This window comes from Penicillium nucicola (assembly GCF_028828085.1).
Source record: "Penicillium nucicola strain IBT 29836 chromosome Unknown utg000003l, whole genome shotgun sequence".
In the NCBI taxonomy this organism is placed as follows: Eukaryota; Fungi; Ascomycota; class Eurotiomycetes; order Eurotiales; family Aspergillaceae; genus Penicillium; species Penicillium nucicola.
In genome coordinates, this window is record NW_026643127.1 from 2,706,439 (window position 1) to 2,720,082 (window position 13,644).

The 13,644-nt window shown below is 48.7% G+C and overlaps 8 protein-coding genes across 8 annotated transcripts; 5 read left to right on the top strand and 3 right to left on the bottom strand.

Annotated features, from left to right (window-relative positions):
* Positions 1-50: 50 nt before the first annotated feature.
* N7511_004583 (uncharacterized protein) lies at positions 51-860 on the bottom strand (the record flags this gene model as incomplete). The annotated part of the gene is made up of 1 exon (XM_057127008.1): positions 51-860. One exon carries the CDS (start codon positions 858-860, stop codon positions 51-53), a length of 810 nt encoding a protein of 269 aa, XP_056985898.1.
* Positions 861-1,306: 446 nt separating this feature from the next.
* N7511_004584 (uncharacterized protein) lies at positions 1,307-1,764 on the top strand (the record flags this gene model as incomplete). Its single annotated transcript, XM_057127009.1, has 2 exons — positions 1,307-1,403; positions 1,478-1,764. 2 exons carry the CDS (start codon positions 1,307-1,309, stop codon positions 1,762-1,764), a joined length of 384 nt encoding a protein of 127 aa, XP_056985899.1.
* A 497-nt stretch (positions 1,765-2,261) lies between these two features.
* N7511_004585 (uncharacterized protein) lies at positions 2,262-3,513 on the bottom strand (the record flags this gene model as incomplete). Its single annotated transcript, XM_057127010.1, has 2 exons — positions 2,262-3,356; positions 3,412-3,513. 2 exons carry the CDS (start codon positions 3,511-3,513, stop codon positions 2,262-2,264), a joined length of 1,197 nt encoding a protein of 398 aa, XP_056985900.1.
* Positions 3,514-5,592: 2,079 nt separating this feature from the next.
* N7511_004586 (uncharacterized protein) lies at positions 5,593-6,714 on the top strand (the record flags this gene model as incomplete). Its single annotated transcript, XM_057127011.1, has 2 exons — positions 5,593-6,562; positions 6,626-6,714. 2 exons carry the CDS (start codon positions 5,593-5,595, stop codon positions 6,712-6,714), a joined length of 1,059 nt encoding a protein of 352 aa, XP_056985901.1.
* Positions 6,715-7,269: 555 nt separating this feature from the next.
* N7511_004587 (uncharacterized protein) lies at positions 7,270-8,178 on the top strand (the record flags this gene model as incomplete). Its single annotated transcript, XM_057127012.1, has 1 exon — positions 7,270-8,178. The coding sequence occupies one exon, from the start codon at positions 7,270-7,272 to the stop codon at positions 8,176-8,178; it is 909 nt and encodes a 302-aa protein (XP_056985902.1).
* A 515-nt stretch (positions 8,179-8,693) lies between these two features.
* N7511_004588 (uncharacterized protein) lies at positions 8,694-9,043 on the top strand (the record flags this gene model as incomplete). The annotated part of the gene is made up of 3 exons (XM_057127013.1): positions 8,694-8,795; positions 8,853-8,935; positions 8,989-9,043. 3 exons carry the CDS (start codon positions 8,694-8,696, stop codon positions 9,041-9,043), a joined length of 240 nt encoding a protein of 79 aa, XP_056985903.1.
* A 138-nt stretch (positions 9,044-9,181) lies between these two features.
* Positions 9,182-10,963, bottom strand: N7511_004589 (alpha-N-arabinofuranosidase; the record flags this gene model as incomplete). Its single annotated transcript, XM_057127014.1, has 6 exons — positions 9,182-10,080; positions 10,135-10,234; positions 10,285-10,373; positions 10,430-10,557; positions 10,613-10,807; positions 10,857-10,963. 6 exons carry the CDS (start codon positions 10,961-10,963, stop codon positions 9,182-9,184), a joined length of 1,518 nt encoding a protein of 505 aa, XP_056985904.1.
* Positions 10,964-11,622: 659 nt separating this feature from the next.
* On the top strand, positions 11,623-13,456 carry N7511_004590 (sugar porter family MFS transporter; the record flags this gene model as incomplete). The annotated part of the gene is made up of 7 exons (XM_057127015.1): positions 11,623-11,649; positions 11,701-11,746; positions 11,797-11,872; positions 11,922-12,113; positions 12,179-12,422; positions 12,481-12,737; positions 12,787-13,456. The coding sequence occupies 7 exons, from the start codon at positions 11,623-11,625 to the stop codon at positions 13,454-13,456; spliced, it is 1,512 nt and encodes a 503-aa protein (XP_056985905.1).
* Positions 13,457-13,644: the final 188 nt, after the last annotated feature.

Genomic DNA, 13,644 nt, shown 5'->3' on the forward strand with positions numbered 1-13,644 from the left:
CAGTACAAATGATGACCCAAGCCATCAAGCCGCGTTTCTCATACTCTGTTTCAAAACAGAAACCGATGAACATCTCCCAAGAGCCACGACTTGATTTCTTGCAAGGCATCTAGATCATTGCTTGGCAATGCCTCTTGAACCTTACCATCATACCAGCCATATGTGCGTTTGACAAAGCTCAGATGATGGCCCATAGAGCGGGCAGAATCAAAATCGATAATTACGGGGTCATTGCCCTGAAACATGATATTGCATGGATTCAGATCGTTATGCACAATGCCCAAGCTGTGAAGATGGCGAATACCTCGTTCAATCTGCTCCGTCCAGCCTTCGACCTGTTCCGGATCGGCCCCGCGCCTCTGGTAGGCAAAGTCCAATTTGCTGCGTCTGAGGGGGTTTACGTGTTCCATGAGTGTCTCATCGTAGCTCGTAAAATAGATGCCTCTGATTCGGCCATTTTCCATCACTGCACACCCGTGGTACTGAGAGACATTCGGGTGTGGGTTGTTCTTCAATAGCTCGCAGGTCTTCACTTCTTCAATCCATGTCTCCTTGATGGCGGTTGGATATCTAGGATTATATGTTGACAGACTCGGCTTTTTCAGGAACCAGTTTGAGTGGCGTGGCGGTGGATCTTCTGCTCTGGTGAAGGAGTCCTGGAATTCGGGGGAAACGTGTGCACTTTGGATCCTGTTGGTGCCGTACAGATCGCTGAGTTGAATGTCTTGGGGCTCGGCAAATCGTCTTCGGGAATATGCCCGGTAGATTGTGCCACCTGTCTTGTAGACTATGATGGTCCTTTGGAATACAAAGTCCTCCATCGGACCTCCGAAGTCTTCGGAGCATTCAAGGATCTCCATTCAGGGTTACGGGCATGGGAGTGGAGAAGCTGCAAGCCGTTGCAGAAAATACCACGCTTCGGACGTGGGATGTTGCTGATTTCAGAGGTATCAAACGGAGACGTACGAGGATCACGAGAAGAAGCGGGTTTCCGTCCAGTTGCAATCAAAAGTACTGCAAGGCTTGTTTGTCTCAGGCCAGCCAATGCTTGTGCGAGGTAACCCAAGCATCATGACTAGGAGGGACATTCAAGGAGACTACAAAACCTCTGGAATATAGATCAATGAAGCTTGACCCAGGGCTTCTTCTCTTTCAACCTCATTCACTATGTGCCAAAATTATGTGCAGGCCCAAACTAGGCAATCTTCCAATCATTCGCACTATGCAAACTTAGCGCAGCGAAATGATCACATTTGTCCCAGTTCGTTGCACCACGTTCATCAGACTAGGCCTTACTTCAAAAGCCATGATTCCTTCCAACGCCAACAGCGTGAAGCCACCAAGACCAAAGACGTGTCCCACACCTTTGATTGCCCACGGTATGATCGAGGAGCTTTTCGAAGGTATGAAGTTGGATCATATGTTCAAGGAGATCTTTGCATGACGTTGTCTGCTTGTCACTAACAAAAACCTTTAGGCAAGACACCAAACCAAAAGCCCCAGCTTGCACTCTACATCACGATAGCTGCCCCTGTCACCGGCACGAACACCCATGTATTCATGCCCGGTCCCGGTCTCAAATATCAGACTCGAGCGAAGATGAGGGCTATGACTCGTATACTTCCCAAACAAAATTGCACCAGTGTGTCATTCACGCTGCCAAAAAAGAACGCTACTACCTCAAATCTTCAAGTGACACACTCAAGCACATTCACAGTCATAACGCCCCGCCAGTCTCAGGCACCTGCGCTCGTACAACAGTGAACGTGTCACAGAAAAACGGGGGTGGGCAGAATAACAAGTGTGTCAGATTCAGTGATGAGGAGATATCGACAACTGTCAGCTCGCTATATTCCACCTGTAGATCTCAGGTTTCGGCAGATCATCTGTGCCATGTATCTCGAAATTATGGTCGTCAAGGCCCAGCGAAAGACTACAGAGAACCAAGGCCGTGTTGTAGGACGGTGTGGGGTCCACCACCACCCGAGACAGATTCAAGAAGACATGAGACGGGTCTTAGATCGAGACATTGAGACTTGTCTTGGAAGCAAAGATACCGTCTGTCTGTAGGCTAAAGCATTTATTCATTTTCACGGATATTCTCCGTTGCCTATTAGCTCCGAACAGATCCTAGAATCAACCCTGTGATCATTACTTTACTTTGTCGTTCTAGATAGAAAATGTTTATTTGTCATATTGTAATACTAATCAAAATATTCATCGAGATTTCTCGTCGTTGGATTACAAATGCAGGAATGGCTTTACCTCCAAGTTGCACTTGCGGTAGCAGTGGCACCCGAGCAGCCAGTTGGCACGGTGTAGCTTCTATTAGGGTCGCTTTCCCAGACAATACTGCCGTCCGTCTCTTTCTTGATGAACTTGTACTCAAACGTGGTACCGACGGGGAGAGAAATTGTGGCAGTCCACAATGGGTTTGACGACGTATACGAGCCTGCAGACAGAGCAATCGCAGACGAGGTAGACCAAGAGCCCAATTGGCTGATTGAACCAACGACGTAAACATTCTCTCCGTATGTAGTAGTGACTAGCTCGTTGAATGTCACTGCAAGGGATGTCGCAGCGGTACATGTTGTTGTTGTTGTTGTTGTTGTTGTCGAAGTAGTAGTAGTACTCGTCTTGGTAGCGGAAGTTGTTGTCGTTGACTTAGTAGAAGTCGTGGTAGAAGTCGATCCTGACCCAGATCCAGTGATAGCAATATCGGCACAGTGGAGATACACCTGCGCGGTCTGGAATGAGTTCCATCTGAAGCGAAGCAGGGTGTGATCGGAGCTGTAGTTTGGGATCTTGATTTTCTTGGTGACTGTATAACCACCGGCGATGGTGGTCTTGCAAGAATTCAAAGCTGCGCCATCCACACCTTGGCATCCGCGGTTGGAGTCAGCATTGAAGGCGTTACAAGTAAACCAATCATTGCGGTAGCATGCTTGATCAGAGGTGCAGTCTGGATTATAGCCACAGGTCTGTCCATCGACATCAGTGCATTTCAATTCGCCATCCAGGAAACAGTCTTCTGCGGCTTGTTTCTCCTCTGTGGTTGGGAGATATCCCGGAGTCAAAAACAAGTCGACCAAAGTCTGGTTCTGGCAGACACCGTAGGTGAACATGCCGCCATGATCGCCGTTGTTGTCAACACACCATTGCACTTCGACAATATCGTTGGCAGTATATGTAGCTACCACGGAGTTACCCCAATAATCTCCGGGTTGGTTATAGTCCACGCTAACTCGAGCATTGTATCCACATGGCCCACTGCGGCCAACCTGTGCTGCTTCAACGTCAGGCCAAGCAGTGACGGGCTCAAGAATCGAGCATTCAGGACAGGTATCAATGCCAGCCTAAAGCATATCAAGTTAGCAATGTACGGCATGAACTTGTACTTCCGGGTCATACCTCAAATCCCAGTCGTGTACGACTTGAGGGAATCGTCAGGTATCCATGAGCATTGACTGAGGCTAGCAGACTTGCCAGTGTCAGAACACTTGTAGTCTTCATGATGTCGAAGTGTGCTTTCTTGGATTGAATTTAGAGACTGGTCATGACCTCCCCAATGCGATATCCTCGCCCTTTTAAAAGATCAATGATACATATCTTCATGTACTGTCCATTCGGTTAATACTGTATTTAGTTCAGCAAAAAGCCCCAACGGCCATTGCCATCACTGTCTCCGCCAAGAACAACCCCTATTGGGGAAAGACCGCCGGTCTGAAACTCTGGGCATATCTTGGCGTCTCCCTTGGCATTCATATAATCCAAGCTGAATCCCCAGGACATGATGGAAAAGCCGACAATTGCCCGCTAACAATCAGCCATAGGCGCAAGGCTAAGAAGAATCGGTGTTAGGTCTTCGTCAGTTCCTTGAATAATCAACGACTTGACAAGCCGATGAATCTCCGCTTCCCCGCATACCTTGTTTTAGCGAGGTCTCCTGAAGAGTCATGGGATAAACAAGTCTTTCAGTAAGTTGATTGGCCCACAGTATGGTTGTAACCGAGATGAAAGGCGTAAACCATGGTCTGTTAGGCGAGTAGTGTAATTGTTTCATGCGAATTCGGCAGGGTAGGGCGACGATGGCTTTCGGGCTCTCCGCCTACACAAGATATCTGGGGTGCATGATGGCACAGAGATTTTGCGCGATATTGAAAAGTCTGGCATATCAGAGTCCATGTATTTCAAGAGATAGAAACAGTCTAACAGCATGTATCAATTGTCCTTCGATACTATTCAGAAATTGAAGCGCGCAAGGAATGCGATGTAAATAATTTGCAAGAACAAATCTAACAACATAGAGAGAGATTCCAGTTGGCAACTTATGAACAATCTTTCAAGGTTGAAACTGCGATGGAGTCTGTCTTTACCAACTCCATTCTCCGTGGGTCTCGAGCGGGCCGACCCGGCAAATTGTACCCGCTCCGGTGATGTCACTGTTGTCCAGGTGAATTCCGAACAGGCATACGCATGTTGCGTGTGGCACAGCCAAAAGAGAACAAACCTAACACGTGAGCCAAAAAAAAACTGGGAAGAGGACAAGAATGATCGGAAAAGAATCTAATTCAAAGGCAAGGAATATCGCCCGACCTGGATCCGAGATTGGTTATTAGTGCTGACGGCGGAAGCGGATTGTGTTATCTGTCTAACATTCGGAATCCTTTCGCACACGTCAGCAGAGATGGGATAAGTCAGAGGCCTTGCATGCGATGAGCAAGGCGGCACCCTATCCGGAAGACCAAGGTGCCTCTGTCAAGGGGACTCCAATGGCTAAGCTTTACACCCCCAGCAGGTCCGAAGCTGACGTATCGAATTCCAGTAGATATTCCGACCCCCGGAAGCTTAGCGCAGTCTGTGAGTGACTGTTGTTTTCTCAAATGGACAGAACCTGATGCGCAGGGGTCGTGGACCCATAAACGGTGGATCTTGCGAGCAGATCCGCTCCCTCAATGCATGTTGGCCTAGAATGGATTCATAGGTCCACAAGATAGTCTACACAAGCAATGTACTAATTATAGAAGTCGGAAGTTTTGTCAAGCCGCAAAGCTTGTCGACGATCATAGGCCTAAAGAATAATCACGAAACCCGCATTGGTATTAATTCCTGCAAAGCCTGGATAACACGGCAGTGTATAGGTCAAAGGGCGCACCATCCGAGGCTAAGAGGGCTTTTGGATGCTTACATAGTGGGGCTTCCGACAGCCTTATGCGGCGTAGTAAGCTGAAATCAAGCTTTCGATTAAGATAATCCCCTGTCAGTCCGACCGACGTGGTATTCCGCTTGGTGAAACAAGATCCGCCGGGCGATTCGTTATCCGGTCTAACTATTCGGAGACCCGATGTATCGTATCATGAGTCTCAACAAGTCCCGAATTCATTCTCTAGCTCAGTGATGAATCGGATATGGATCCTTGCAATGGAGAGCAGCTTGTCTCATCCTTGCCTACAAATAGCCCGTTGAACCACGCTGTTATTCTGTTTTCCATTCACCACAGATCAATATCCAGCAAAGACAATCATCTCAAGCTCAATTCAGCCGATTTCAATACTTCTACCTCTGCCAATTCATTATCTTCTCTCCAGCAAAATGGGATTCCAGGACAAGCGAGTTGTTGTTGTTGGCGGTGGCCTAGGTGGCCTGGCCTTCATGAACGCAGCCCTCTATGCCGGTGTCAAGAACATTCAGCTCTACGAGCAGGCTCATCAATTCGGCGAGGTTGGTGCCGGTGTTGACATCACTGCCAATGCAAACCGCATCCTCGATGCTTTCGGCCTCAAAGAGTCCCTGCTACGTCGATCTTCGCCTCAGCTGCCTTACTACATGCAATACCACCATTATAAGTCTGGCGATCGTCTCGGTCATATCGAAGAGTTCTCGCAGCCCCACGCACGCTTGATCCACCGAGCTCATCTCCTGGACTCGATCAAAGAGCCTGTTCCTGAGGAATTATTGCATTTGCAAAAGCGTCTCTCGTCTATCCATCGCAACACTAGCTCTGACGCCGCGCCATACACTCTGTATTTTGAAGACGGCACCACCACCAGTGCGGATATCATTATTGGATGTGATGGTATCAAGTCCCGGGTCCGACGCGAATTAGGTTTTGACGACTCACCGAACTACTCTGGCCAGGTGGTCTACCGTGGCTTCGTCGAGTACAAGGATTTGCCCGAGGATACTGCAAAGCTGCTTCGCAACGTGGTGAACTTCCGCGGGCCGAAGCGTCACATTTTGTGTCTGCCAGTCGGCAACCCGGCCACTCAAACTGACCGTGTCGGTGTCATTGGCTTTATGTCTGAGCCGCTCGATTCCTGGGACTCTGAAAACTGGATGGCCCGGTCGGAAATTGGCACTCTATACGATCATGTCCGGGACTGGTGCCCACAGGTACAGGACATCATCAAGGGTCTCTCCAAGGGATCTCCTGATGGTCGTTTGATGAAGCAGGCCCTTTATGTTCGAGACCCACTGGACAAGTGGTTTGAGATGCGAGACCAGATGGATGGTGGTATTGTCCTTCTGGGCGATGCGGTCCACTCGACTCTCCCTCACCAAGGTACGTCTTGATATCCCGACTGCTTTGTTCCAAGGAACAACATTTACTGATGTTTTACAATAGGTCAGGGTGTCTGTATGGCTATTGAATCCGGGATTGCGCTGGCCACTATTCTTTCGCATTGGAAAGGCGATGACCTACAGGCTCTTTGAGTTGGTGGCTTTGTACCGAAATTTAGATAATAGAATAGATTATTTTGTTTCTTCGCAGATATGATATCCTACTTTACCTACTTCTGACAAACCAGCCACCTGATGACAAACTCACCGTGCAACAAAAGTGAGACTGGTTCAACCCTAACTTCTGTGACAAAGGAGCAGTTCTTGGCACTCTTCGGGGCCCGCGGATCCCGCCAAGTGACCAACCATTTCCCGCTCGATGGATGTATTTCCCAGAAGTGACGCTGAGCTTCATAATCCGAATTCAAAAAGATGGGTCATTCTATATGATGCTTGCTAATCAACCTTTGGATTACATCCGTTCTGTGATAAAATTGAAGCATAGATTGCTATAAAAGTCCACAGTATACTCTTGTTTTTCTGATAGATACCTCCATGCTATGTCAACTTGCTAAGAACCAGTTCGATCTTCTTTCTTTCCTCGCTCCTCATTATCTTTGACTGATCCACTCGGTGCATCAGTGCCCGGTGCTCCCAACCACTTCAGCCTACATCAATTTTATCTTCGATTCAAAGTCAAGTCTCAACATGCGATTGGCAATTGCTGGATCGGGTGACCTGGCGAGCTATCTCGTCGAAGAGTTCACGGCAAAGGGCCATGATGTGGTACTGCTCACTCGCAGCCTGAAACCCCGGTTCAGTGACCTGTCGCAGGTGAAGCAAGTGATTGTGGATTATGCGGCGGTCGAATCAATCGTCAACGCAATCTCGGACTGTGAAGCCATGATCTCCACGATTCTCGACTACTCGGAGGGCTTCATCGATGTGCATCTTGCCTTAATTGAGGCATGCAAGCGAAGCCCCCTTTGCAAGCGGTTCATTCCCTCCGAGTTTGGAGGCAACCTTGAAACACACCCCCATCAGCCCGAGTTCTACTTCCGCACACGCGAACCAGTCCGTAAGGTCCTCCGTGCGCAAACTGAGTTGGAATGGACTTTGATTTCCGTGGGCTGGTTGATCGACTACGTTGTCCCAGCAAAGAACCGGTATCTCAAGGATATTGGACCTGCATTCCCGATTGATCTTGAGAATCAAACAATACTCATCCCGGGCACTGGGTTAGAGCCAGTCAATGTTACGTGTGCTCGGGATGTGGCAAAGAGTCTCGTCGCTCTGTTGAGAAGCGCAAAGTGGGATACGTACACCTACATCACCGGAGAGAAGACATGCTGGGCGGACATTAGCCGCGCTTTTACCGAAAAGTACCCTACTTTTTCTATATCTCACAAGGATAAGGCAATTCTCGAGCAGGAGGCAAAGGAAGGTGGAGATGAGGCGCTCTTCGCTGAATATCAACTGTTTTCTGTCACGGGAGCAGCTTGTTTCGACGATGCTAAGGTCCTGAACCAGCGGGAGAGATTTTTCCCCGAAATTCGCTTCCGAAATATCCAGGATCTTTTTGGGGCTGTTGATAAAGACAATCAGGTCATAGTTTGATTTGGTTTGAGACATAGCCTAGCTAGAGTGCAAGATATAGCCTACGGTCAGATCCATCAGATTTTAGCAGCTTGTCAGAGATTTTAGCTCAATCTTTTAGTTCAATTAAGTTATTTGCTTGTTTCACCTGAGAGTATCCAAACCATGTCATTTCTGAGTCTGGACAGGCCATAGCATACTCGGTGATGGTTTTCCCCACAAGTTCAGTAATATCAGGGACGGGTGAAGCATGAACGAGCTCATACCAAGTGGCATTGTATAGTATTCCTTCAATATCAGATCCATACACCTTAGTTTCCAAGGTGCCAAGGTTCCAAGGTTGTCACGAGCACCTGGGCAGCCTCGGAAGTTTAGTCAGCCCTGCATTACACGGGCGCGCGTCATCGTCTCTGCTTAGCCTGTTTCACTGATATCCGATCACATTGCATTCTATATAATTCGGGGATATCCCAGTGTCCCCGTCAAACATTCATCTTCCTTTAATAATCACATAACGTTATAATATATTCTTCATTATGCCTCTTGTTGTACCGGGAATCAACTCCACCATGGGCGATAAGTCAGAGTGGGTCAATAAGCTGATGGGCAAGACCATCGGTGATTCTAGTAATGAGACGGTATGGAGTGGAACTTCTTCAAATACTTACATGAGAATGAAACTGACTGCTTGCTAGTCATTTGCTAAGCGGGACCTCCCTGAGTCTCATCGTGTTCTGAAGCCTGGTGACATGAAGTCTATGGATCATAACCCGGACAGGTAATGTTCTCCATGGACATAGAGTGATGACGGCTACTGATCAGTACTTGTAGACTCAACGTCCACGTCGACGAAGAAGGTGCTGTGAACAACGTCACCTATGGTTAGACACGGTCCTTATACACCTGCTAAGCTGTCATGATTTGAAAGACTGAATACATGTACCAATTTCTAAATTTAACGTTATCTAATAATGAGTTGACATCTATACCGAAGAGCCTATAACCATATTTGGACCAAAGAGACCTACTCAGCCTTCCATCTGAGCAGAGTAAGAGAGTGCTTAGGGAAAACATAAGTGCCCTTCCCACCCCAGACTGTCTCCTCAACACGGACCTCCTCAGCACCATTCATGTTACTAGCAGCGATATTCGCCCCAGTAACAGTAAACACAGTAACATCACCAGTAGCGCCCTCAACAACGCTCTCCAAATCCTTCTCATCAGAAATATTCACAACAGCAACATTCACAAATCCATCCTCACCAAGCGCAGCACTAACATCCAACCAAGGTGTATCCTTTGCACTGCGAATCCACTTCGGCCAAGTCTCCCCTTCATAAGTTCCACAAGAAACATGGCTAGCAACAGTCCAGCCACGCATATACCGCGAGAACAAATACAGGGGCCACCAAGTCGTCTGCTTCGTAATGCCCTCAGGGGTAGTCATCAACGGCGAAATAACATTAACAGTCTGCGCAATACACGCCATACCGACATCCTTGCTCTTCCGAATGAAGACATTCAGCCAGGCAGCAACAGCCAGCGCGTCGGAGAGGTTGTAGTTCTCCTCAGCGCCCTTGCTGCCCTCAGCACGGATCGGGTCCCAGACATTCCACTCGTCGAAGCAGATTGTTGGGCGGAGTTGTTCTGGTGGGACGCCGTTCTCGGCGCGTGCGAGGTCAATGAGACCGGAAGTGATCTCGATGGCGCGTTCTGCTGCTAGTGGGGCTGTGACGTTTGGTAGATGCTCTGATGAGCATGTGTAGAGGTGGATGCTGTGCATGTCGATGAGGGGCACTGCGCTGGTGGAGAGAGCTGAGTGGGCTGGTACGAGGCAGTGCTTAAGGGTGTAGTAGTCCCATGAGGCTGTTCCATCTTGACCGCAGAGAATTAGGATGAGGGTGGGGTCCAGGAGTTTGAGGGCTATAGAGGATTAATATATATATCTGGCGATGAAGATGGAGGGAGTTGCATTACCTTTGGCCCATTGGATGGCCTTGTGGGCATAAGCCTCCTTGGTCATTTGCTCAACTTGCCAGGGACCCCATGTCTCGTTTCCGAGGGCCCAGTATTTGACCTGGATTTGTTAGGGCATTGAAATAAAAATGTGTCCATTGGGATGCATACATTGTAAGGCTCTTCGCGGCCATTCTTCCGGCGCAGGTTGGCATAGTATGTATTGCCAGTACCATTGCAGTACTCAACCCAGCCCAAAGCTGTATTGATTCCAGATCAGCATTGCTTCAAATCTAATCATTGAGCAAGAGCATACCTTCATCTAGAGTACCAGTTCCAAAGTTGAAGCAAAGATAGGGCTCAGTTCCCAAAGCCTCACACCACTGCATGAACTCATCGGTACCAAACTGATTGGTCTCTGTTCCAAGCCAAGCCAGCTCGGGTCTATGGATTATAGTCAGCTCAGATGGTCATAGTGTAGCGGGCGAGCTAAGCATACCTGGATGGGCGTTGGTCCTTAGGGCCAACGCCATCAAGCCAGTGATAGGTTGCGCAGAAATTACCGCCGGGGTATCGAACGACAGGGATATTGAGCCCCTTCAACGCCTCCAAGACATCCTTCCGGAATCCTTTTTCATCGGATAACGGGTTGCCCGGGTCATAGATGCCGCCATAGATACAACGTCCCATATGCCTAGGAAGATAATTAGTTATGCCATGCACGGTTGCCTCGACGATCTTACTCAGTGAAGCCGGCATAGATGTTCGGGTTGATCTTGGAGATGCGCCGAGCAGGATGAACAGAGATGACCGGCGTCTCATGATCTTCCAATTTGGTCAAGGTAGTCATTTTGCAGGTCTTTTTTGGGGGGTTTCTACTTAGGTTACGACAGTAGAAAGTAGCTTTAGCTTAGAAGTGAGTCTTAGAAAGAACTTGCCTAATAAATAACAATAGAAAGGAAAGCGGCTTCTCCTATAAGCGGCAAAACTCCTGCGGGGAAGCTGGTGCTGGCAACAAACCACACGATGCTCGTTCTGGCTAGTTTCGCGCTCGATCAAAGCCATGTCAGACGCGCCAAGCTGGAAAAACCTCGGCAAGTATCCAATAACCCGACAGGCGAGATTCCCAGCTCCAACCCTGAATGCAGTGGGAGATATTCCGTCAATCACCACACGGCCTCCGTGGCGCCACATTGCTGCGTTAATCATGCCCCCGCAGCATTGAAGGTATTTCGATTCCAGCACGGCTGTTAGTGTGAACGGAGCTGCGTCCGATCATTTGCTACCGAGACGCCTTTCGAATGGCCAGGTTAGACTTTTCCGATCTAGCTCGGTTAAATCAGCATAGAGCATACGATCACCCTGGCTGGTGGCTTTGCCTAAGCTATTTGCTCCGAGTCTGGAGTGCTCAGTTCCGATGGAGTATATCTAGGGATCATCGCCCCCCGGAGAATGTGGTGATATGTGGAGATCCCCAGATTTCTTCCCCATACTTTGATTCCCATCACCATGCGTCTTTCGCCAAAGTGGTACCAGGTAAGGATGAGATGGACCATATTGATGTGCTCGTGTTGATCATTTCTATAGTTCCTGGTTGGCGTGTTCGCCTCGCTCGGTTCATTCCTGTACGGATGTTAGTATCGTCTCCCGGTGTTGAAGGATTCCATTTTAACACAGCTCTAGATGACTTGGGTGTTATTGCCGAGGTTATTGTCTGCCAATCCTTCAAAACGAAGTTTGCTCCATCTGATACCGAGAGGTATGTTAGGTTCCTATGGATTTGATATCTCTTGCTAATAACTTTCCAGCGGTCTGGTCGTATCCCTGTTCACAGCCGGTGCTTTCTTCGGTGCTGGTTTCGCTGGTCCCAGTGGTGATTACCTTGGCAGAAGACGCACCATCTCTCTGGGATGTTTGGTCTTTTGTCTAGGAGGTGGCCTCCAAACTGGCGCCAGAACCATCGCCTACCTATATAGTGGACGTCTCCTTGCTGGATTTGGGTATGTCATTTCACCCCGCACAAAAGCATTCGAGAAACCAGAAATGGGTGGCTAATTCGCATTAGTGTCGGTTTCCTTACCATGATGATTCCCCTGTACCAGGCCGAGATCTGTCACCCGAGTATCCGTGGCCGAGTGACAGCCCTGCAGCAGTTCATGCTGGGTGTTGGAGCTCTTTGTGCTTCTTGGATCTCCTATGGAACATACGTTGGCTTCAAGCCAGACAACCAAGCCCAATGGCAATTGCCGCTGGGCTTGCAGATTGCTCCTGCTGTGTTCCTTGGTCTGTTGATCATGTTCTTCCCCGAGGTAAGCGATTAATTGGATCTCTTCTCAGCTTGAAAATACAATATCTAACATGCTCTAGTCTCCTCGCTGGCTCATTGACCACGGCAAGTCCGAAGAAGGTCTGAAGACCTTGGCCAAGCTCCATGCTCATGGTAATGAGAACGATGCCTGGGTTCAGGCTGAGTACGCTCAAATCCAGGAGAGTATCACCTTCGAGCACGAGAACGAGGCCAAGTCATACCTTGATCTCCTGACCAATCGTTCTTCGTTCCGTCGACTGTTCCTCTGCTGTGCGCTCCAAGCTTCTGTTCAAATGACCGGTGTATCTGCCATCCAGTAAGCTCTCTCAACATGTAGCCAGGGGAAGACACTAATGTGAAGCTAGATACTACTCCGTCACGATCTACGAGCAAATTGGAATCTCAGGCTCCGACACCCTCCGATACCAAGCCATCAACTCAATCATCGCCCTGATCGCCCAGTTCCTCTGCATGATGTTCATCGATCGTTTCGGTCGTCGCTGGACACTGATCACCGGAAATCTCGGCAACATGGTGACATTCATCATCGCCACAATCCTACTGGCCCAGTTCCCCCCGACAACAAGTAACAGCGGCGCTCACTGGGGATTCATCATCATGACCTGGCTCTACAACTTCTCCTTCTCAGCAACCTGCGGCCCCCTCTCATGGATCATCCCCGCCGAAGTGTTCGACACGCGGACCCGTTCCAAGGGTGTTTCGATCGCGACGATGACTTCGTACGCGTTCAACACCATGATCGGACAGATCACGCCCATCGCCATGACAAACATTCAATACCGGTTCTACTACATCTTCGTCGTTTGCAACTTTACCAATGCGCTCTTCTTCTATTTCCTCTTGCCTGAGACTAAGAAGGTGCCTCTTGAGGAGATGAATGCCATGTTCTCCAACGCCCCTTGGATTGTGCCCTTCAGCAAGAGAGAGGATTACATCAGTCATGATCTCGAGCGCAAGATTGAGGAGCAGGAGGTTAAGCAGAGTACAATGCACTATGAGGTTGAGGAGAAATGAGAAATGAATGTCTTTTGATATCTCATACCCGCATCCTCTGATTGGTTTATCTTTTATCTTTGAATCTTGAGCTGTCAGTGCTTATGCATGTGCCTTCTGCCTTCTGCCATGAAGAAATATCGTTGCTTGAGGAAATGTTGTTGCCTATATACTCCTTTGTCTAGGATCCGCAGAGACTTGAAAAACTG